Source organism: Thalassophryne amazonica, chromosome 2, assembly GCF_902500255.1.
Source record: "Thalassophryne amazonica chromosome 2, fThaAma1.1, whole genome shotgun sequence".
Taxonomy (NCBI): Eukaryota; Metazoa; Chordata; class Actinopteri; order Batrachoidiformes; family Batrachoididae; genus Thalassophryne; species Thalassophryne amazonica.
In genome coordinates, this window is record NC_047104.1 from 107,992,524 (window position 1) to 108,017,683 (window position 25,160).

At 42.2% G+C, this 25,160-nt stretch overlaps 1 protein-coding gene across 2 annotated transcripts in view; it reads right to left on the reverse strand.

Annotated features, from left to right (window-relative positions):
* syt7b (synaptotagmin VIIb) overlaps positions 1-25,160 on the reverse strand; it is a 482,744-nt gene that overhangs the window by 164,119 nt on the left and 293,465 nt on the right. The window contains exons 3-4 of one of the 2 annotated variants that reach the window (XM_034191422.1): positions 15,581-15,660; positions 7,847-7,981 (exon numbers count right to left, since the gene is read on the reverse strand). In XM_034191422.1, the coding sequence (XP_034047313.1) occupies positions 7,847-7,981; positions 15,581-15,660 (215 nt within the window). Of the gene's footprint in view, positions 1-7,826; positions 7,982-15,580; positions 15,664-25,160 lie in introns of those variants that run through there. The other variant, XM_034191423.1, reaches the window with a different exon arrangement.

Below are 25,160 nucleotides of genomic sequence, written 5' to 3' on the forward strand. Positions count from 1 at the left end.
ATAGTGAAGCATGGTGGTGGCAGCATCATGCTATGGGGATGTTTTTCAGCAACAGGAATTGGAAGACTACTCAGGATTGAGGGAAAGATGAATGCACAATGTACATCCTGGATGGAAACCTGCTCCAGAGCGCTCTTGACCTCAGACTAGGTTGACGGTTCATCTTTCAGCAGGACAATGATCCTAAGCACACAGCCAAGATATCAAAGGAGTGGCTTCAGGACAACTCTGTGAACGTGGCCCAGCTAGAGCCCAGACTTGAATCCTATTGAACATCTCTGGAGAGATCTGAAAATGGCTGTGCTCCAACGCTCCCTGTCCAACCTGATGGAGGTTGAGAGGTGCTGCAAGAGGAATGGACAAAAATCCCCCCCCCCCCCCCAAAAAAAAGGTGTGCCAAGCTGGCATCATATACAAGAAGACTTGAGGCTGTAATTACTGTCAAAAGTGCATAAACAAAGTACTGGGCAAAGGGTTTGAATACTTATGTACATGTGATTTCTTAGTTTTTTATTTTTAATAAATTTGCAAAATATTAAAAAAAAAACTTTTTCATGTTGTTATTATGAGGTTCTGTGAGTAGAATATTAAGGTAAAATATTAATTTACTCCATTTTGGAATAAGGCTGTAACATAACAAAATGTGGAAAAAGTGAAGCATTGTAATACTCTCCAGATGCACTGCAATTGCTCAGCAATTCACCTGCAGCTCATACATTATATCATTCAACTTTGTATAACATATTCTTAAACACCTGGCCCACCCCAGCTACATGTAGACACCACACAGAGAAGCACAAACCCAACTTTGACACCTTTGTTTTTGAGAGGACAGACCACATAACACAGCTGATGTTTGGAACAAGTTATCAACAACATTTAGACATGAAACACGGCCTGGAGCTAAAAATGAGCAATTTCTTCACTCTCACTCAGGATCGGGTCGTGGGGGCAACAGCTCTCGCAGGGGACCCCAGACTTCCCTTTCCCGGGCCACACTGACCACTTCTGACTAGGGGGCCCCGAGGTGTTCCGAGGCCAGTGTGGAGATATAATCTCTTCACCTAGTCCTGAGTCTTCCCTGGGATCTCCTCCCAGATGGACATGCCTGGAAACACCTCCCTAGGGAGGCACCCAGGAGACATCCTTACGAGATGCCTGAACCACCTCAGCTGGCTCCTTTCAACGTGAAGGAGCAGTGGCTCTACTCCGAGCTCCCCATGGATGACGAACTTCTCACCCTATCTCTAAGGGAGACACTAGCCACCCTCCTAAGGAAGCCCATTTTGGCCGCTTGTACCCACGATCTAGTTCTTTCGGTCATGACCCAGCCCTCATGACTGTAGGTGAGAGTATAGGAACAAAGACTGACCAGTAGATCGAGAGTTTCGCCTTTTAGCTCAGCTCCCTTTTCGTCATAACAGTACGATAGGGCGAATGCAATATCGCCCCTGCTGCACCGATTCTCTGGCCAATCTCACGCTCCATTGTCCCCTCACTCGTGAACAAGACCCCGAAGAACATGAACTCCTTCACTTGGCAAGACTGTATTGCCTACCTGCAGTAGGCAATCCACTGGTTTCCTGCTGAGAACCATGGCCTCAGATTTAGAGGTGTTAATCCTCATCCCAGCGCTTCACACTCGGCTGCGAACCGATCCAGTGAGTGTTGGAGGTCACAGGCCGATGAAGCCAACAGGACAACATCATCTGCAAAAAGCAGTGATGAGACCCTGAACCCACAAAACTGAAGACCCTCCTTCCCCCAACTACGCCTCGATATCCTGTCCATGAATATCACTAACAGGATTGGTGACAAGGCGCAGCTCTGGCCAACCTCCACCAGAAACAAGTCTGACTTACTGCCTTATTCAACAATTTCTTATTCAACATTAATATATTATTCACCAGAATAAGAATTTTATTCTGTAGAGAGGAAAGTATTCTTATCAGCACTGTAATTACTGTTATAATACATACATTTGCCATCACATTCTTCTACAGCCAGTGTTATCAACAAAGGTATTAAATGTGACTCACAGTGAAATAATTATGCAATTACCAAAATGTAGTGCAATCATAACAATTGCTATAATCACAACTTTCGCCCTCATTTCAACATCCCTGCAGAGTAACTGATCACACTGCAGTGATAAGTGAGTTGTAATTAGAGCAGATAAGACAGAACAGGTTCATTTACGACCTCAGCAACACGTGATGTACCTAAAAGCAAACGCTTAATGGCTGTGAATGATGAATGTGTTATTGCTAGTCTGGCAGTCATTTATACCATTTATAATACTTCTAACTCCACGTGCAATAATGGAAGCAGTGACAGCATATGAGCAGGAGGAGCACAGAGTGGATGGAAAAAGGAGGTGAAAGCACTAAAAACATATGACACAACACTCACAAGAATACGGAAACCGGGAGAGGTCACTTAAAGTGATATTTTTCATGGTCATGATAATTTGTGCGCACGTTTTCCTTTAATTGAGCCCACAAATTAATAAAACGTGCTCTCAAATTAATCAAACGTGCGCATGTTTTCCTGGCTGTGATCATTTGTGCACACGTTTTCCTTTAATCAAGCCCTCGAATTAATAAAACGTGTGCACGTTTTCCTTTAATCGAGCCCTCAAATTAATAAAACATGCGCACGTTTTCCTTTAATTGAGCCCTCGAATTAATAAAATGTGTGCACGTTTTCTTTTAATTGAGACCTCGATTTAATAAAACGAGCGCACGTTTTCCTTTCATTCAAAATAAACTCCATAATATGACCTACATTGTCATCCTCACAACGGGGAGACACTTTGCCCTCAGCATCCTTTTTAATGTGCTTAAACTCCAGATGATGCCATGTTGGGCAGCTAGAGTTCTCTATATGTCCTTGTGCACCCAAACCATGATGATATACCCTGACCACATCCAGTTCTCATGGGGAAATGTATCACACTGTCTCCTGGTTTGTTGACTAATAGCCAAAATTTATGTGTCACGACAATATTGAATGCACGTTCTACAAATTGTGGCCACGTTTAAGTAGATCATGCCTTTGTTTTACTCAAACAATGCTTAAAACGTGCGCACAATATAATGAAACATGCACACAATATAACAAAATGTGTGCACAATATAATAAAACGTGTGCACAGTCTCTCCACATGCAAAACATTTTGCGATCACACTTCCAGGGCTCCGTACAAGAACAAACACCACTGTGGAAAAAGTCAAACGGAAACAACCCTGTTGCACCACCCCATTTAAAAACTTTAAACAGAAGCTAGAAATCATAGCCAGACCTTTGGGGGGGGGGGGGGGGGGCACTTGTGGCTACAAATAGCAAGTCTTTAAGCAGATTAAGAAGGTTTGAATATAGAAGTTGGGTGAGTTAACTGTGTAAAAGGGTGAAACATTGAGCTCTGCTCTCAGAGTTGTCTGTCTCCATGACGACGCTCCATGGACTGTAGTAGCGGTAAAGGCCTGAGTATGCTACAGCAACGCTGCATGTCAGCATGGCTTTTGACCAACACAGCAACAAGAATTATGGGTAATGAAACAGCATAGAAGCTTTATGACAGAATGATGTGTACCAACCTGGTGTTGCATTGCCACACGGAAAACAAAGCTGACTGGTTGAATTTGCTGTTGAAGTCAAACAACGGGCAACAAAATAATGGAGGAACTCTGTTTTACACCAAACATAAGGTGTGTGAAGCGCCTCGAGGAAGCTTTATTGTGATTTGGCACTATATAAATGAAATAAATTGAATTCAATTGAACATCAAGAAACATAAGTGCATTTAAGCATGCAGTAAACATGCAAATGTTTTATTTTAGATTCTAGGCAATATGTGGATATGAAGATGCTAGCTAAGGGCTATGGCAGTTAGGTAGAATAAATATAGCATCAATATGAATGTGGTAACCTTGTTTAGGGTCCCTTCACACATAGTGCGAATACGTACAACTCCGGGGCGGCTCACTGTGAAACACCTCATATGATCGAACCATGAAACACTGTGCCGATATTTAATACACAGCAGCTTTTACACATCGCGCAGCTGCTGAAAATAAAAAAATAAAAATTAAATGCCACTCAACTCAGGGAACTCAAGCCTGCACCTTCCAAAAGCCCTGATCACCAGTCAGAAACTTTACCACTGAGCTACAATTGCAGTCCTGTGAAAGCTGTGGGAACCTGCTTGATATGAGGAAGGAGATGGACGTATTTAAAATGAAATAAACCCACACAACATAAAAAACACCACATTTATCAAGGGGGCAATACAAATATGATCCATCTGTTCCTCTGTATGACCAATGGTCACAGACATACAGTCATGAAGGAGCCGTTAAATAACCCTGGTAAAATGAAAAGAAAAAAACACCACGGGATTCAAACCCCACACACTCTGATTACCAGACAGAAACTTTACCACTGTGGTACAATCACTGTCTTGTAACAGGAGTGTGAAATGGGTAAAATCAACAAGCAGATAACATATTTTCTAAAAAAAAAAAAAAAAGCATTGTGATAACTGACAAAAATTTGGTACGGCATATTTCCGCTGATACGTGACTGAAAGTGGCGTATTTGTCATACTGCTGGCCTGTCTTGGTTGTGCGGCGTGCTGCTTATGGCCTGACACACGTGTCCTGTCAGACGTGACATTCAGATCGCCTGCTGTGTGTCCAAACAGACTGATATCCCGTTTCTCCTCCCATCGCAAAAGCGACATATGTTTTTATGTATTTCAACACAAGCACACACACGTGCATGTCTGTGAAAACATGGGAACATGGGACATGTGCTGCAGCTGTGATGTCCAGAACCGGAGATGTCCCAAGAGCAGTAGGCAGCCAGCCACGCCCCCCTGTCCTGTCAGCACACAGACCAAGATGTCACTCTGTGATCAGATGAGTGATGCCTCGCTTGCGGGGGGTGAGCCACACATGCAAAGATGTGTTGTGGGGGGGGGGGGGGGGAGAGCGTGAACCACACACACATGTGTTGTGGGGGATGCCAACACTCTGGCACGCCACATGTACACTCTGCAATTTCACAATTGTGGGGCACTTAGACAAGTTTCACATTCAGCTCAACAGTGATTGTCTGCAAACTGTTTCGTGATGATCGTACGATTTGCCACACATTTTTTAAGTGCCATGTGAGCAGTGTTAGATGTTCGTGTGTGTCACCTGGGATTTGGCCGACACCTGCCGCAAGAGGGTTCGATGGGCTCGCACAGTGCACACTGTTTTCAGCTGCTGGTGTGCACAAATAATTATAGCAACAGGTGTACGAGGCATTGGAGGCAGCTATGAAATTACACATTTTGCACATGATTCCTGCTTCACGCGCACTTTCTGTGCAAATCGATCAAATTCGCATTATGTGTGAAGGGGCCCTTAGGAGAGAACTTCTTCATAAACAGCACTGTTTGTGAACGCACCCATTTTCTCTGGAAATTTGGGTTTAGACTCTTCATGTTGTTCCTGTTTTCAACTCTGCTCATGGTAACATAAAGTTGTCCTTGCGAAAAGAAGTCCTGGGACATGTAGATGCCTATTCTTGATAGTATCTGTCCTTGGGATTTGTTGGCAGATGTGGATATCTGACCTATAGCTCCAGTGAATTTGAACTTGACCACAATGACATTTACCTGAGTGATTGACCTTTGGCTGACCCTGGTAAGTTAACGTTAGAAACCAATCTGCATATGTGTGCCAGAATTTGTCCAAATTGCTTTGAAAATCAAATCCCTTGACAATGACTTTGACCTTTACTAAATTAAACTTTTAAGGGTAATTCCAGGGTTGACCTTCATCCACACCATGTTTGGGAGAAATCAGCCAAAGCACTTGAGAGAAGTACAGAAAGACATGGCCTTTATGCCAGTGATTGACCTTTGTCAAATTGTATGCTGACTGGGCAATTCTCCAACTTACCTAATCGTGCTAAATTTGGTGCAAACCATATGTAAAATTAATTTTTGGCCTTTGGCCCCCATGAACTCAACATTTGCCAGAACAAATCTTTTAAGGGTAATTCTGAGGTTAACTTTCATCTACTTGCCAATTTTGGTGGAACAGACATGGGAGGAGTTAGAGAATGATACAATCTTTCCAGTAGAGATGCTGAGCTACAATGGGCTGAATGAGGTTTACTCTCTAGGCTTCTTCCACACTGTGCTTTCTGGTATTATCACTACCGAAAGTGATGATGTGGAAGTTAAAAAAAAACATGCAGACAAGCAAACATCTGCTCATATCAATCAAAATGGCACCACCATGCAGTGTTGCTGTAGTCCACCCAGGCCTTAAGAAGCAAAGAGACTCTGATGAGCCGAAGGCTACAGGCAATGAAACATTTTACCAATGTGAAAACAATCAACAATCTTATTTCCCTAATTTCAGTATATTCAGTGTTTTGTTAATCTGTGATAGTTCTGAGTGCAACACAGCTCCCAGGCTATCACTCAAAACTGTTCAGCTTGATTTACAAATATAGACTGGTTACTCATTTGCAAAGGGGGTGGGGGGTGACACAAAAACCTTGTAATATCTGAGAGCATTTGGCAAATAGTCATTTATGTTAATGTCTGCCCAATCAAAGCCAATCAAAGCAATTATTGTAATATTGAGGGATGATGTCACACATGCTCTGGTGGTGCATCAGATCAAGAGTGCACACTAAACACCAAAAGTCAAGTGCATAAGCTTTTCTACAGTGATCACAATATTTAGCAATTTGGCAGATGTAAACCACTGCACTGGACTTGAAATAAAGTAATCAGTGTGTGCTTTAATTCAAGGGGTTTAATAAAAATATCACAGTAACCATATATTAATTACAGCCATTTTAATGCAAAGTCCCTCCATTTTTAGAGACAATAAGTAATCCAATAAAAGTAAGTACATGAGTCTTTATGAAGTACAAACAGTATGACACTGTATTGTACATCTGTCTGGAGCAGGTAGCTTTTAAAACGTGACTGACTGCACAGGAAGGAGACTAGTGAGGGGAGCCACCAAGACACTCATGACAATTCTCACACAGTTATGAGCTTCTGTGTCTGTGACTGTTGAAACTGTACAAAGCACAACGTTTGTCTGCTGCATCACCAGTTCCACAGCTTCAAGATGGAGTGGAACAGAGAAGGATATTCATCCAAAAAGAAGAAGAAGAAAAAAAAAAAACAGAACAACTCTAGGCTCACATCTCCTGTATGCCTCCAAACAAACTAGCTGAAATTTCACATTGTCTTTTCAAGAAAATCTTTCTCTGTGCACAATGAAGCTGTATAATAATTTGTTTTACCAATAATCTTAATATTTAGTTTGTCCAGTTACTTATAGGCTGTGAAAATGAGGGGACCATTTATAAAAGTGGTTAAATTCATTGTCATATTTGTTAAACCTTTTGAATTATAGCTGAAAGTTTGCATACGAGCACATCTTGACTGTTTCATTTAAACTCCAATGTGTGAATGTATGGTGGCAAATTTCCAAAACTGTGCCCCCCTGTTCCAAATACTTATGGACCTGTCTGTTGCCATGGGTATGCTTGAATATTATAGTATGAAGATTGGTAGGAATATTTAACTAAACTGCAGTCCAGGGGCTTCCTGTTTCAGTTTTGGCTATTTAGGATGAGAGCATTTAAATAAAAAAGTGGCCAATGTAGACAAACCATCATTTTTTTTTCTCTATTTTTATTTAGTGTCCACCAGTTGCAGAGCTATGGAGAGTTTAGTGGATTTTGTAGTGTGCATAAAAGCCCTTGTTCTTACAGCTCTGCTCAGACAGACGGCTCCTTACCGGACACGACTGAGACTCACTTGGGCGTGAGGCGAGGGTCTCCATATGGAGCGTAGGGAGACATGTTTAAGAGGAACTCCTTCGGCGGGTAAGAGCTCCATCGCTGTTGCACATTGCTGCTGTCATTGTTATTCCAAAAGTCTCTGTCTAGATCACTGTGGCAAGAAAGTGACAGAGACAAGAGCGGGTAAGAACAGCGAAGAGATGCACATGAACTACACAACAGATGAGAGAAGTCTGACAGAGACAAAATTGAGAAAGTCTCCTTAAATAGAGCAAAGGTCGAAATGTATGTCAGAAATCTAAAGGTCAGTGAAGGAGTGCTACTGAGAAAAGAAATGATAATGTCAGCTCCTGTAAAGTTATATTTGAAAACTAAGCATGTAAATCACTGTCCATTTAACACAATACTTATGCGGGAAAAGTGAATTAAATTTGGCAAAAAGATCAATTATATGCAAAAACATCCTCAAAAGAAAAAAGCATGTTTGTTATAGCGATACGTCTTGTTTACAAACATTGACATCACAAGCATGCACATTGACGCGTTTGGCAAGATCGTGTGTAAAGTGATACCACGAAAGACAGAAAGTATGGCGTCTTCGAGTTCAGGAAGGGGTTTGGCGGTCTTTGAATACGTTCAAAACCTAATACCGCAAAAGCAAGGTATTTCTCTACACTAACCTACAATGAAGGTCTTAGTAGGCTTCCAGCTCCGTCAACAAACCCGCGTGACCAGTTTCATGATGCTATAGATGGATAAGAAGACATACTGCAGCAGTATAAAAGTCAGCATGACGCAAATACAATACAGCTCAACAGTGGCTGCCAACTTTTTTAAGGGTTGCAGAAGTAAAAATCCCTCCCCCCGTATATATATATATATACGAGGTCTGTCAATAAAGCAACGGTCCTTTTTATTTTTTTCAAAAACTATATGGATTTCATTCATATGTTTTTACGTCAGACATGCTTGAACCCTCGTGCGCATGCGTGAGTTTTTCCACGCCTGTCGGTGACGTCATTCGCCTGTGAGCACTCCTTGTGGGAGGAGTCGTCCAGCCCCTCGTCGGAATTCCTTTGTCTGAGAAGTTGCTGAGAGACTGGCGCGTTGTTTGATCAAAATGTTTTCTAAACCTGTGAGACACATCGAAGTGGACACGGTTCGAAAAATTAAGCTGGTTTTCAGTGAAAATTTTAACGGCTGATGAGAGATTTTGAGGTGATTCTGTCGCTTTAAGGACTTCCCACGGTGCGAGACGTCGCTCAGCGCTCTCAGCCGCCGTCGTCAGCCTGTTCAAGCTGAAAACCTCCACATTTCAGGCTCTATTGATCCAGGACGTCGTGAGAGAACAGAGAAGTTTCAGAAGAAGTCGGTTTCAGCATTTTTATCCGGATATTCCACTGTTAAGGAGATTTTTTTTAATGAAAGACGTGCGGATGGGTCCGCGCGTCGGGACGCAGCCGACGCGGTGCGGCGGCACAGGAAAAACACCTCCGTGTTGATAACCATTTGTAAAATCCAGGCGGCTTTTGATGGATTTCAGTGGAGTGAGTATATGAGAAATTGTTTAACAGCAGGACATGTTCCAACTTGTCCTTAAGGCTTTCAACAGAGGTGTTTTTCCTGTGGCGGAGCGTCGCGTCGGCTCGCAGCCGCACGTCTTTCATTAAAAAAATCTCCTTTAACAGTGGAATATCCAGATAAAATGCTGAAACCGACTTCTTCTGAAACTTCTCTGTTCTCTCACGACGTCCTGGATCAGTAGAGCCTGAAATGTGGAGGTTTTCAGCTTGAACAGGCTGACGACGGCGGCTGAGAGCGCTGAGCGACGTCTCGCTCCGTGGGAAGTCCTTAAAGCGACAGAATCACCTCAAAATCTCTCATCAGCCGTTAAAATTTTCACTGAAAACCAGCTTAATTTTTCGAACCGTGTCCACTTCGATGTGTCTCACAGGTTTAGAAAACATTTTGATCAAACAAAGCGCCAGTCTCTCAGCAACTTCTCAGACAAAGGAATTCCGACGAGGGGCTGGACGACTCCTCCCACAAGGAGTGCTCACAGGCGAATGACGTCACCGACAGGCGTGGAAAAACTCACGCATGCGCACGAGGGTTCAAGCATGTCTGACGTAAAAACATATGAATGAAATCCATATAGTTTTTGAAAAAAATAAAAAGGACCGTTACTTTATTGACAGCCATCGTATATATATATATATATATATATATATATATATATATATATATATATATATAAGGGTGATTATTAGACTACGGGCACTTATTATGTCCTTTGATCATATTGTATGAAAAACAGAAAAAAGGGGAAATTTCACACTTTTATCTTTACAATGAAAGTGTGTTAAGAAATTTGTTCTAGTAGTCTATGATGCCTTTTTCACCTTTTTTCAGCATCATTATATGCAAATATTGCCGTTTTGTGCTTGTCCCACACCCAGACTTTTGATCTTCAATGATAAAAATGAATGGTAAAGAAACATTTTTTCTAATGTTTTAAAATTTGTTTCTTTCTCTTTTTGCTCTGTATGCACCACTCTGCATTTAATCATTAGTGATTGATCTCTGCTTCCCTCCACAGCATATCTTTTTCCTGGTTCTCTCCCTCAGCCCCAACCAGTCCCAGCAGAAGACTGCTCCTCCCTGAGCCTGGTTCTGCTGGAGGTTTCTTCCTGTTAAAAGGGAGTTTTTCCTTCCCACTGTGGCCAAGTGCTTGCTCACAGGGGGTCGTTTTGACCGTTGGGGTTTTTCTGTAATTATTGTATGGCTTTGCCTTACAATATAAAATGCCTTGGGGCAACTGTTTGTTGTGATTTGGTGCTATATAAATAAAACTGATTTGATTTGAAAATATCTCTGAATAAAATATCAGTAAAAAAATCAAAACATAATTGGGGTATTCAATGTCATACAACTGTTGTGATTTTTTTAAACAAAATGTAGTTGTCCCACACTACTGTCGTAATTTCCACCACAACACTGTAATGTCCCTTTAAACAGTTTGTATGAACGATTGTTTGAGTAGTTTCTATGGAGATAAACAGTGACATCAGAGCACATGTATATAGCGCCAAATCACAACAAACAGTTGCCCCAAGGCGCTTTATATTGTAAGGCAATGGTGTGGTGGAAATTACATTTACAAGGCCAATAGTGCCAGTAGTTAAAGAATCACCCATATATATATATATATATATATATATATATATATATATGGGTGACCCATATATATATGGGTGATATATATATATATATATATATATATATATATATATATAGTGGTGGGCACCGATAACCAAAAAATTAACTTTGATAACAGATAATCAGATAACTGAAAAGTTATCTTTGCTAAAGATAAACCGATAAACCACCCAAAAATGTAATTCCAGTATTGTCTCTGGTACATTTGCAACTACTAACAAGCTGAATTTGAGTTTTAACACCAAGATCACTTTTGGAAGCATCAAAACTGACAAAAGACCCAAACAATGAGCCAGTACTTCTATGTTTGAACATGCTGCCCCTGCTGGAAGCTACACGGCTACAGCACAGAAGCACTCTGACAGCAGCCACAAAACAAAACAAGCTCTCTACAAATCATAATGCTCCGGTCAGGCGGAGGTCTTGAAAAATAAAGTCATGCTGACTTATGGTTTTGTGTGTATACTGATAGAATAACTCCATTAATGTCAATTCTGTCATTTGTACAAAGTTAAAATATAACATACATCTTTTAATGTTGAATAATGCACTAATTCTGAGGTTTGGTAACAAACACAGACAGATCGCAAAGGATTCTGGGTAAAAGTGCCTCTGCTAAATGCTGACTGGTTCAGTCATTCATTATGTAAACCAACACGTTCATGTGACGTGTGTCGTGTGTTGGTGTTTACAGATAAATGTGCTTTTGCAAAATATTCCATTTTTTATTTGTAAATCAGGCATTTTTACAGAGCCCTGGAAGTGTCATTGCAAAATGTTTTGCATGTGGAGAGAATGTGTGCTCATTTTATTAGTGCCGTGCACACGTTTTATGATATGCGCACGTTTTATGATGTTATAAAACGTGCACTCAATATTGTCTTGACACATAAATGTTGGCTTTACACTGTGCGAGTTTTGGCCCTTTTTCAGATGATTTTTCATTCATGCGAGAATTTTTTGGACCGAGTTTCAGGTTAATCGCGCATCCTGCATCGTGTAGTGTATATTGAGTAACAAGCGTTTAACATCTCACGACCACCTCCTGATCTCCGATCGTATGGTCAGATGAAAATCAAACCTGTTTGATATTATTGTGGTCGGCTGTCATGAGGGTATCCTGCTGCTGAAGAGCTACAAGCATCCAACCGCTCGCACTGTACCTGTGCAAACACTGCAGAGCTGTGATGTTTTTTGTTGTTGTTGTTTTGTTTTGTTTTTAAACATTGATGTCTCCCATCGAGAGTTTTTGTAAATTAAGTTTGAAAAAAAAGCTTACATTTTGCTTCTGGAAACATGAGTTTGACGTGTGGTTTTTGAACGTACAATGTGTGTGAGAACATAAATCGGGCGCTCTGAACTTTTACACTGTGCGGTTCTGTTGTACAGTTTGAACTGAAACTGAGTACAGTGATTAAAAATATCATACAGTGTCTGCTCAGCTTCAGTACGAATACTGCCATGAACACTACTGGCCAGTAGATGGCAGTAGAGGCCTTGAAAACTTGCCAAAACAAAATTCCAGATAATCCATGTCTGCTACATTTAAGATGCGTGGAATTTAACAAACGCATATACAATAACGTCTATAAACCCAGAGAATATAGTCATGAGAGTTTTAGGCACTAGAGTTTAATGCTGTTGTCTGTGGAGCCTGAACAGAGTGTCTGAAATGCATTTGTCCTGTCATGAACATACTATTACCCTATCCTACCCATAATGCACTACTGGACACAGCATGTGCTCACTAAAACCTTAAGAATTAGCACATTACTTTAAAACTAAAACATATATCTGATATTTTCACTTTATAAAACTTCAGACATGACAGTAATTTTAAATAATTTGGTTAAAATTTGAACCATAAGTTAAAAATGTATGCCTCTGGATGACTTGGGTGTTATTGCCAGTGTATCAGTATGGTATTAAAGCAAATTATTATTTTATTTTTTTTTTTTTGTGACCAATTTTCCTTTGCCTGCAGAGGATAGAGCGGTTTCTCCTGGAAGCAGCTCTCTTCTGTTTGCAGAGAGTGGAACTATACATCTCTTAGGAAACTTTTAACAGGTAGGTGTTCAACTGATTTTAAATTTTAAAAATGTTTGCTTCTGTTCAGCTTTGTTTACTACGTTACCGGTCTAAAAGTTATCGGACAAAAATTTATCGGAAGTTAATTATTCCGATAATGGTTTTTAAAGTTATCTAAGAAGGTAATCCGATAATGAAAACATTATCTTTGATAATTATCTGTTATTCGATTAATGGAACTGTGCCCACCACTGTGTGTGTGTATGTATATATATATATATATATATATATATATATATATATATATATATATATATATATATATATATATATATATATGGGATATACCTGATCAGATCTGATCAGGAAGCAGCCACTCTGCGCTTTAAACATTTAAAGAGACAGTCCTCCATTCATTCACGGCAGCATTTCCCACAGCCAGTCCACTCATCAGCATTCTGTACACAATGAAAATGGTCCACCAAGATAAAAAAATGAAAATAAAAAATAAAATAATCTTAAATTACTCTGTTTCTGACGCATACCACACGGTGCAGTACCGACCAGAACTACTGGGTTGAAACGGGGCTGTCAGCAGATGCTGGATAATCATCAATGTGTGACAGCTGCATTAATTTAGTAGACGTACAACAGCATGTGCCAGAGTGTTTAATATGGCAGGCACACAGAACTTTGGTAAGCATGATGAACACTCTGCTTGGCCAACAGGAACTTTACATTTAAAAGACACATTGGTGGAAGTGTTGATTGGATCACTGTTCTGTGCAATATTTGCAGCAAGAGGTTTTTGCACTGCCACTTTTTTATGCATAAATTATCACCTGAACTCAAACCACTTAGCATCAAGCTAAGTAATAAGCACTGGCACAGTAAGTGAAGTTTCAAGCCTATTTAAACCCCTCTCTCAACCGTTCAGATGTAAACTTGTGCTCGATTCCATGACTTCATGAAGTCGTGCGTACAAAGTGGTATGGTAAGTTTTCTGGAGTAGAGCATTTGTTTAGTTTTGGATTTTTCATGGATTTGGTGCTTCAACCTTGTAATCTACATAAGTACATGATTTCTTTTTTTGTATGTTTTAATAATTTTTAATATTATTAAGGTTGTGAAATATGATCCGTAGGACACACAGACAACTTATCTTTAAAACAGATCAGATTTACAGTGATATTCATATGTTGGCTTACTGTCTGGCTCCATCAGCTCTGTACACATCAAAATTTTATAAATGTGATTAATTTTAGAAGAATTAATCCCAAAGCATGTAATTAATTAGATACAACTTTTAAATTGCCTGACATCTAATTAAAATGTAGATCAGTGATATATGATTGTCACACTTTTAGAGTGACATGGAGCAAAAATAACATGGGGACAGACTGGGATAGTGTAACTAAAGATCAGAGAATTTTTTTTTATTGAAATTCAAAATTTAGTAGCCTATGGAATTTTCTTTTATATTACAGAGAAGATAAAGATAAATGTTGATATTTAAGTTAAGTTTATATCGGAAGGTATTTTAACCAAAGTGTAGTCAAATCCCTACTGTTCATAAGTGCCATATGAGTAAAATCCTGAAGCAGTCAAAGTTGCCAGTCAAGTGACATGATGTTCACAAGGTTATGTCTGTCTTATCCTGTTTCTTCATGAAGCAACGGAGGTGGGATATCTGTTGCAGCAGGTTTAATGCACAAAAGAAACTGACTCTGACTAAATTGTGGTTGTGCTTTGAATGATCTCATGTTATGAACTTTGTCACACTTTGGTACTACAGTATATAAGCAAGATGAAACTAGATGTTCTGTGTACTCTCTGCAGAACGCACATGCTGTATGAGCTGTATGACTGTGCCATTGAAGCTTCAAATACTAAAGATCTTAGAAAACCACCTGCTTGGTGTCTCATTTACTATCTTTGTCAGAAGGTTTTTGGTAAATTTTCTTGAGAGTTATGAGGTCAATCAATCTCCTGACAATGATTAATGCAAAAAAAAACCAAGCAAAAAAAAACAAAAAATGAATTCAAAGGCCCAAATCCTTCATAACATATGGTCAGGCTTGTCGACACAGTTGTGTAAGTCTTCATACTAAAAAGTCTAACACGAAGAAGAAACAGAAGGGAGAGAGAGCAAGATCCTGACAGGCAGAAGCTTCCTGCAGCAACCACATGCAGCGTCCATCCAGAATCAGCGTGCGTCAAGATGAGACCTGTTCAGTCATCTCTGAGCCCACATCCTTTCCAGGAATCAACTAAGACACGATCTTCCTCACTACCGAGGGATTGCCACAACAATGATGCCAATATGTGTGTGTGTATATATAAGTATTTTGAGGGTACGACTTCATGGTGGATATATCAAGTAGCTGGGGACACGACCCACTTTCCAAATTATAGGTTAATGCTATCATAAATACTAAAATATGATGCTATCACACACTACCTCTAATTTATTTCAATCCCTCACCCAAAGCTTGACACCTACTTGATGGCTTTATTTTCCCCTCGACCTCTCACAGATTCTGGAGAGCTGGCAGCTTCCACCCCAGGCTTATTCCTCTTCCCCTGAGAGAGAGAGACACAGAGAAAGAGAGAGAGAGAGAGAGAGAGACAGAGAAAGGGGGGGGGAGAGACAGAGAGAGGGAGGGAGAGAGACAGAGAGAGGGAGGGGAGAGAGAGAGAGAGAGAGGGAGAGAGAGAGAGAGAGGGAGGGAGGTAATTGCTGTTTACAAAAGCATTTTTACAAGTGAAGTGCTCATTATAGAGGCTTTTGAAGAGCATCAGGTTCCCAACATAATGTAAAATATGATAAATGAGTGGACAGTAACAAATTGGCTGCATACCAGAACTGCTTCTGAGGGGCCACAATGAAATGTAAAAAAAAAACAAAACAAACCTATCTCACTCGCTTCCTGAGGAGCACACGTGCACGTGTTCCCCCCAAAACACAATACGAGCATCTGCAGCACACTCCACACATCTGACAAAGCTGTAGATCAGACACCTTGATATGTATTGGCATCTTTCAATAGATATCTGATTTTAAAATTGGAAGACATCTCAAACAAAGCAACCATGACTCTGTGGAACCTGTGGAAGAAACCTTTTTATAGAAAAAAAGGGATCTGCCATCATGTTATGAATTAAATCCAAACATATCACAAGTGTGTCAGTCGTCTCCAAAAATTCTGATATTTCTGCTTTTGTTTTTTGAGTATTCCGTATTTTTTAATGAATACAATCTTGTGCCGCTGTATTTTAACTGATGGTTAGTTCATGTAAAGAATTACTAGTAATACAAATAAAAATTGTGATGCTGTGCACACCTTTGTAACCATCCACAAAACCAAAAGACACCAGCGAAGTGAAGCATTACAGAAGCTACTCCCACACAGAAGCCGAGTGTGTGACATGGAACTGGCGTCCGCAGTGGTGTTAAATGTAACTCATCATCTGCTGCTTATGTCCTTTTTTTGCGTGTGTGTGTGTGTGTGTGTGTGTGTGTGTGTGTGTGTGTGTGTGTGTTTTTCCATTTTATCATGGATTCAGAGTGTTTGAAAAACCTGGTGCTTTCCGGCCTGTCACACAGACGGCGTATGTGTGGCCAGTTAGAGGCATGTACACATGTGGAAAAAGTGTTTGTATATTTTATGTTCATGTTTTAATATATGGTCAGAAAAAACTGCAAACAAAGCAGTTTTGTTTAAAGGTATACAGCCACCCAAATTTCACCAAAATTTATTTTCTAATGAAATCCAACCATTATAATGTCAGTTTATTTTTGAAACGTCTTTGGAATGAAAGCTCATTTTAATGAAGAGAACATATTTATCAGGAGGGAATTCCATAAGAAATATTTTCTTTTCTATTTAAATGTCTGCAGCGTGCACACTGACATCTGTGAGATGTCTTGTAAATCACTTCAGAGGTGTTATCTTGTTACAAAAACAGCATTTTAAATTTTAGAACTGTTATTTCTCACTAGCTTTTACATGCAGTAATATATTAGAAACATTTATACAAAACCACCACAGTTTTGGAGGATTTTCCACCATATTGAATTAGCAGCCAGAGATAGAGACCAGCCAGCAGATGTCTCTGTGGTTCTCTGCTCTGATTGGCTATCTGGGGATGCTTCCCAGCATCCCTATTGCAAGTCCAACGTGCTCTATGATGTCGCTGTCATAGCTGTATGGATCTCAACCGTCGTTGCCTTAAGTAATTCAAGGCTGTCTGTTCCTGTGACATTTTTCCAGTCAGGGGAGCTTTTATTATTATTTCTATTTTTTTTAGAAAATGCAAATTTTGATCGTATTGGTAATGTCATATTATGAATCCTCTATTTAAAGGCTAATAAATTATAGTGGTGCCAAAAAAAAAAAAAAAAAAAAATCTTTTCATGCTTTAAATCTCAAAAAGCTTAGTGGCCACATACTTTTAATCAAAATATTTTTTTTAAAAAGTGCAGTCTGTTGCATCACCACTCACAGCTTCTATCGTGTACCTTCTGAAATTTCACATCTTCTTTTTAAGAAAATCCTTCTCTGTGCCACTCCACCATGAAGCTGTACAACTGGCGAAGCCACAGTTTAATGTTACACTATGCACGGTTTATCCAATCACAGCCACAGATGCCTATAACTTTTCAGTTGTCTTGGGTGTCTTTGTTGGCTTCCTTCACTCATCTCCTTGCACAGTCACTCAGTTTTTGAGAACAACCTCCTCCAGACACATGATCCATAGAGTACCATACTGTTTGTATTCCCTACAGATTGATGGAAATGACGTCCAAGAAATAAGACTTGTAGGAAACTATCACCTCAACAGCAATAACTTTGTTTCTGCCAAAGAATAGGACAGTGTCTGGCCTTTGCACTGTTATAACAATTATGCTTGGGTATTGCAACCTTCTTGCAAAGTTGGAAACTGTTGTATGGCTGGGGGGGCCTGGCTGCCTTTTTGTTTCTGTCTTTTGTTTTTCCTTCCAGGTGGCTTGCATTTGGGACTGAGTGGCTGTGTAGCTGAGTTTATCAGGACCTCACCCTGATCACCTGAGGCTGATCACCTGCGGCTCATCAGGATTCACAGCTGTGGTGCATCTACATGGATTGGAACATGGTGGCATTTAAGACTGGAGTACACAGTGTGTATTTGCCAAAGACTCGACCTTGTGACCAGACGGGTGAGATCGTCGTCTCGGGAGCCATCTCATCATCAGTGGATGCAGAGAACGTCCAGGTTTGATGCATGGTCTGTGAAAGAGGAGAGGGTGAGGTCTCACGCTCGTCAGCACACTTCCTGAGGTACGTTAGATTTTGTGACTAACATTTATACAGTCAGTAAATGTGGTGTCCCTCACACCTTATTATATTGAGCTGTATGTTGGTCGTTTAAATCAGCTTCCACTGCAGTGGAGTTTTGTGAACTGGATGTTCCATGCCTGCAGGGTGGGAAGCTGATTAGTAATTAAGCCAGGAAGTGTTTGCTGTTTGTGCACCATTGAGCGTTCTCTCTGTGTGTTGAGTGTGGACTCACATAATGATTCCTTCTTTCACAGACTCGGTTTGTCGCGGCCACCTGGGGGGTGTCGGCAGGGTCCTTGGGTCCGAACCAGTTCTGGCTCCGGACCGTTAGCGCTGCTGGGAGCGCACCGCAATCCACCACGCCAGACCGCGCACTTTTATATTTTTCACAGCACTGTTATGTTCATTAAACTCTGTTATCCTTTGTACCGTGCTCTGCTTATTTTATACTGGGTCCTTCAAACGCTGGTCGGTTCTCCGGGCTGCGTCCGACACATAACAGTAGTCTCTGGCCAAACATCACGGACCCAGCGGTAGCAGAGACGGTAACGCACCGGGAAGGCGGCAGCAGACGTTCAAAGTTATCCGGATCAGTTGCGGGTGCTCTCCGCCCGGATGGTGCGCGTTGGAGAACCCATTACTGAATACTGATTTGAGCGCTCATGCAGCCGTGTTCCTGTGTGTGCCTTATCCGAGGGTTGTGGTGGAGTGTGAATGGCGACGGCTTCGCGTCACGCTCCGACCGGATAAGAGGTTTAAACGGGAGCTGCAAGAGTGTGTCTGTAATGGGTGCACGCGCACAGCGGAGCTCTGTGGCACGGGTCGCTGTGCTTCCCGTGTGACAGTTGTAGCCCCGTTTCCCCGGATGAAGATATCTACTGCGTCTGTTGTGTCAGCTCCGGTGTTATTTAGTTAAATCACATTTTTGGTTGTGTGTTACACAGAGCTGCGCACAGAAAGGCAGCATGAGTTTGTTTTCTCAGTTACCAAAGGGGGTTTTTCATTTTTAGCACTTTGGCTCCCTCTTTTGGTGACTGAGTCACATTACCGTCAAGCTCTTAAGTTGGAACAGGTGTGTTCCATTTGTTTGAGCTTGACGGTATAAATCACTTATTAGTTTTGTGTGTGTTCATTTTGTGTGGGTGTTTTTTTGAGTTGGTTTTTGTGTGGGGTTTTTATTTGTACACTATTTAGTGTCTGGGGTCGTGACCCTGCAGTTCTGTCTGGAAAAAAAAAAAGGACCCAAGCAACTTTATGTTAGTCTGTTAGTCTTTCTTTTTATTTCTTTCAGTTTCACCTCCCAGGGTTTGATGGGACGGTCCCCTGGGGGGTCATGGGGGGGTAATTGGGTTGTTTTTTTCTTTTTTTTGTTTTGTTTTTTGTTATGCCCGCTCTTCTCCTCTGACTCCAGCCGGGTGAGCCGTAGAGTCGGCGTTGCTGGAGTGGTGCAGGTTGGTTATGCTGGGCGTTTCCCAGGTAACCTCTGCACCTGGGGGGGGGGGGGGGTGTTTTTGTTTGTTGATTCCCTGTTCCACCTCCGGCTTCAGCGTGCCTTTGAGCCGTCTGCCATCGGCGTGGCTGAGGTTTGGGGCAGTGGGATATACCCGCAGCTGGTGGCTGGTTTGGAAGTCGGAGGAGTGGCGCCGTTTTGTGCCGTCTGCCATAACCGCTGTTCCACTCCTCCCGGTTGGCTTCTGGGGTATAGTCACGGTTGGTGACACTGGACGTGCTTCCAGTTTCCACTGCGCCAAGGGGGTGGGGTTGGGGTTGTTTTGTTTGTATGTTTTTTTTTTCTCCTTTTGTTTTTCCCCCCAGTTTCCGCCCTCAGGGTTTGACTGTGGTGTCCTCTGGGGGGGAAAGGGCTGTGGGTCCATCTAGCCATAGACGGCCGGGGCTGGGTCCGTTGGTCATGAGGGGAGGCGTCTCCTGGGGTTGATGGAATGGTCCTCTGGGAGGCGCTGGGAGTCCCCGTGGGTGACATTGGATCCCAGAGGGACCTCGGCTGTGGTTATTACTCCTGGAGCTGGCGGGATGTCCTCTGGGAGGTGTTGGTCCCTACATGTCGTTAGGGGGGGTGGGTGTTAGCATTTTTATTTGTAAGCTTAAGTTTGGGTTTTTCTTTTCTCCCCTTCCCGGGGTTTGATGGAACGGTCCTCTGGGGAGGGGGGGGGGGGGGTGTTAGCATTTTTATTTGTAAGCTTAAGTTTGGGTTGTGTTTTTCTTTTCTCCTCTTCCCGGGGTTTGATGGGATGGTCCCCTGGGGAGGGGGGGGGGGTGTTTTGGTTGTTTGTGTTTGTCTTTTTTGTTTTATGACTAATCAGACTGTGAACATGGTTGGACAAAGGCTGACCGCACAGGTTCAAGAACTCCTGGCCACACCTGTGCTAATTGACTGATAGAAACAAGGGCAAAGGTGCAGCCAGAGGAGAAGACATCTACCGTTCTGTTAGATGAAGATTCTGTTGGAAGATGAATGCGGATACGGTTTCCAGCCATGGTCCCTGGAGGGGGGTGTTTCTCCTGGGCCAGGTTTGTGTGGTCGCCGGGAGGCTTCCCGTGAGGGTGGGGGTACTGTTGTATGGCTGGGGGGGCCTGGCTGCCTTTTTGTTTCTGTCTTTTGTTTTTCCTTCCAGGTGGCTTGCATTTGGGACTGAGTGGCTGTGTAGCTGAGTTTATCAGGACCTCACCCTGATCACCTGAGGCTGATCACCTGCGGCTCGTCAGGACTCACAGCTGTGGTGCATCTACATGGATTGGAACATGGTGGCATTTAAGACTGGAGTACACAGTGTGTATTTGCCAGAGACTCGACCTTGTGACCAGACGGGTGAGATCGTCGTCTCGGGAGCCATCTCATCATCAGTGGATGCAGAGAACGTCCAGGTTTGATGCATGGTCTGTGAAAGAGGAGAGGGTGAGGTCTCACGCTCGTCAGCACACTTCCTGAGGTACGTTAGATTTTGTGACTAACATTTATACAGTCAGTAAATGTGGTGTCCCTCACACCTTATTATATTGAGCTGTATGTTGGTCGTTTAAATCAGCTTCCACTGCAGTGGAGTTTTGTGAACTGGATGTTCCATGCCTGCAGGGTGGGAAGCTGATTAGTAATTAAGCCAGGAAGTGTTTGCTGTTTGTGCACCTTTGAGCGTTCTCTCTGTGTGTTGAGTGTGGACTCACATAATGATTCCTTCTTTCACAGACTCGGTTTGTCGCGGCCACCTGGGGGGTGTCGGTGGGGTCCTTGGGTCCGAACCAGTTCTGGCTCCGGACCGTTAGCGCTGCTGGGAGCGCACCGCAATCCACCACGCCAGACCGCGCACTTTTATATTTTTCACAGCACTGTTATGTTCATTAAACTCTGTTATCCTTTGTACCGTGCTCTGCTTATTTTATACTGGGTCCTTCAAACGCTGGTCGGTTCTCCGGGCTGCGTCCGAGTCATAACAGGAAACCATCATTTGCTATATCAAGTATGCTACTTGACAGCTGGGCTTTGTGCTAAACAAACAATGTCCCTCCTTGGCAAGGCTGACTAATTCAGGTTTTCATGGTATGCTTTCCTGTTGGCTCAGAATCAAGCAGCAGTCTGTCAACAAGATGCTTTTGTCAACCCTGATCATGGCTGCCCAGAACCACCATTATCTCCCCAGTTGTGAACACAATGAGGTTGATTAGAATGTTTAAATGTCAAAGCTGTTGCCACACTGTGACAAATGAGAAAACTGACTACTAACCGATCCAGTGGCAAAAATCACCTAATCTGTCGGTCTCCACTGGATTTGGGGCTTTGATGGAATGAGTGAACAACCACCAAACACGGGTGTGCAGTGCTTCTGGGCATGAACAGAAGACAACAGCTAAAGTAGGGATAAACCTAACTACTACCAGATGTCCAATGGCAAGCTCAGAGCAAGTACAGGATAAAACTGTAAACAAACATTTAACCAGATGGATGTTCTCTGTGCGGTATCCACCAAATCTTTCTGATGAACTTGCCAGACATCAACAGACAAGGAATGGATTTAATGAATGAGAAAAGGATTTGTACAGGACAAAACTGACATTAACAGATAGCAAACTTTCACATCCATTACTCATATGTTTCCTTAATCTGTCACAGTATGATTTAGGTCTATAACTTCACTTTTACTTGTTTATTTTCTGAACCCGCTTAGTCCAGTTAAGGAGGGTATCCCAGCAGTCATTGGGTAAGACATGGGTACACTACGGACAGGTTGCCACACAGACAAAACAAACTCACTCACAGTTTCCAAGGCACCCAGAGGCAACCCATACAGAGATGTGGAGAACATTCAAACGTGACATGGACAGGACAAGGTCTGAGTCAAACCCAGGACCTTCTCGCTGTAGAGTAAGGGCCCCTTCACGCATTGCAATAAGTACAACTCAGGGCGACTCATGGCGGAACAGCTTGTATGAGCGAACCACAAAAACATAGAGCGGACAGGCAGGCGTGCATGATGCTGCTGCAACAGTTTGCGCACTCGGAAACACAGTGCGAGCAGCAGATGTGGTTACACATCGCGCAGCTGCTGTGAAAAAAAATACATGCCACCCACGGAATTCGAACCTGCAATTTCCAAAAGCTCTGATTGCTAGCCTGAAACTTTACCACTGAGCTACCATCGCTGTCCTGTAAAAGGTGCAGGAAAATGCCTGATAACAAGAAGGACATGGATGTATTTAAAAAAACAATACAACCATACCATATAAAAATACCGCATTTTATTGAATCCCTCTTACCAAGCGAGCAATACAAGTATGATCCGTCTGTTCGTGTGTAGATGACCCATGGTCACAGATGTACAATCATGAAATAACATGAATGATGAAGCAGCGCGCTCTTATCATTATCTTATCTTATCTGCTGGCGGCATGTCCAGCCGGGCCAGCATGTATGTCTTGTGGACACCGCGCCGCAGGATAGACACCGCGTGATGTGGAACAGAGCTCACGTGGGTGACATGACATTCAGATCACCCGCTGCGTGTTATGATCTGACAGTCCGTTTCACCTGGGATAGCCTGTCAATGTGCGCGGCGTGTGCTCACTCGCTGCAGCCCATTGCAACAGGAATATATGTTTTTATGTATGTCCGTGTGAGGACAGCAATCACACATGTGCATCTGTAAAAAAACAAGATACGTGTTCTGCAGCTGTGACATCCAGAACCAGACATGTCTCAACACCTGCAGCTGTTGGTGGACACGCCCCCCGTCGGTCCAGGGTACACACCGAAAGTACCATCTGTACATCCATATATCAGCAGCTCATGTAAGTGCGCTCCCACCCCTCCAGCACGCCACTTGTTTACGGATAGGGGAGCGCAACACAATGCGATTCACACACACAGCACATGTGTGTGTGGGGGGAGCCAACACTCTAGCACCTCACATGTGTGTTGCTGTTTTGCAAAGCAGTCATGGGGGCACTTAGATAAATTTTACATCCAGCTCGACAGTGATCATCTGCTGACTGTTGTCGTGTTAACAGTACAAATGACCACAAATTTTCTAAGTGCCATGTGAGCGGTGTTAGATCTGCGTGTGTGTCACCTGGTATTTGGTTGACACCTGCCATGAGAGGGTTTGATGGGCTCTCAGAGCGCACACTCTGCCTTTCAGCCTTTCAGCCGCTGGTGTGCGCAAATAGTTGTAGCAACTGGTGTACGAGGCATTAGAAGCAGCTACGATTTTACACGTATTGCATACGATTCCTGCTTCATGCGCACTTCATGTGCAATTCGACCACATTCGTACTATGTGTGAAGGGGCCCTTACAGTGCTCACCGCTAAGCCAATGTGCTGCTTCTCAGTTTGTTTATTAAATAAAATGTACAAGACTTTAGAAACACTGCCCTAAAGGCAGTGAGCATTTGGAATCCTCACGAGCCTCACTTTTTTAACAAAATAAACAGCACATTTTCAAGACTGTAAGAATTTCCCAGATAAGGTGTAAACTCAAAACTCAAAAATGTACTTGTCAAAATTTACCAGTAAACAATGTTCTCGGTGAAAGATACGGTACACACGTTTGCTGTGTCGGTCAGGTCAACTGTACTCTGAAACCAAATTAAATTTTAATCACTTGCACGTTAATCTCAGCAGAAGTAAACAAGAAATTATCATTGTGCACAAAGATGGAAGTCGTTTATTAATTTATTTATTGTTTTTTTGATTACTTATTTATAATTGTTGCATTGTTTTGTGCTGGAGTCATTCCCTCTGATCATGACTACATGTAGTCGACTGCCTGAGTGCAGACGTATGACTGACAGTGCCAAAATCATTACTCATTTCAATTCACTGTAACTGAAAAGTTACAGTTAAATGTTTTAGGGATTAATGAATGGACACAAATGAGAAAATAAATCATAATAAGGCTGATGGCAACATGTAAATAGTCCTATTAAAAAAAAAATTGCTGGATCACCAAAGACTGTATTGTGGGGGTGTAAGACATTTATTTCTATTGTTTTGTGGCAGTCTATTCATCATTTGTTTGAAAGCAAAACAAACAAAAACACAAACTGTGGGTAATGTGTCTTACAAATGTACTTTCTTATCTTCTATATGAGGGGTGGGCAACTTGTTCCAGAAAGGGCCAAGAGGGTGCAGGTTTTCTTTGCAGCCACTGACTCCACCAGGTGATTTCACTCATTAACTGATTCCATCTGTTCAAAGTGATATTAATGAGTGAAATCAGCTGGTGGAGTCAGTGGCTGCAAAGAAAACCTGC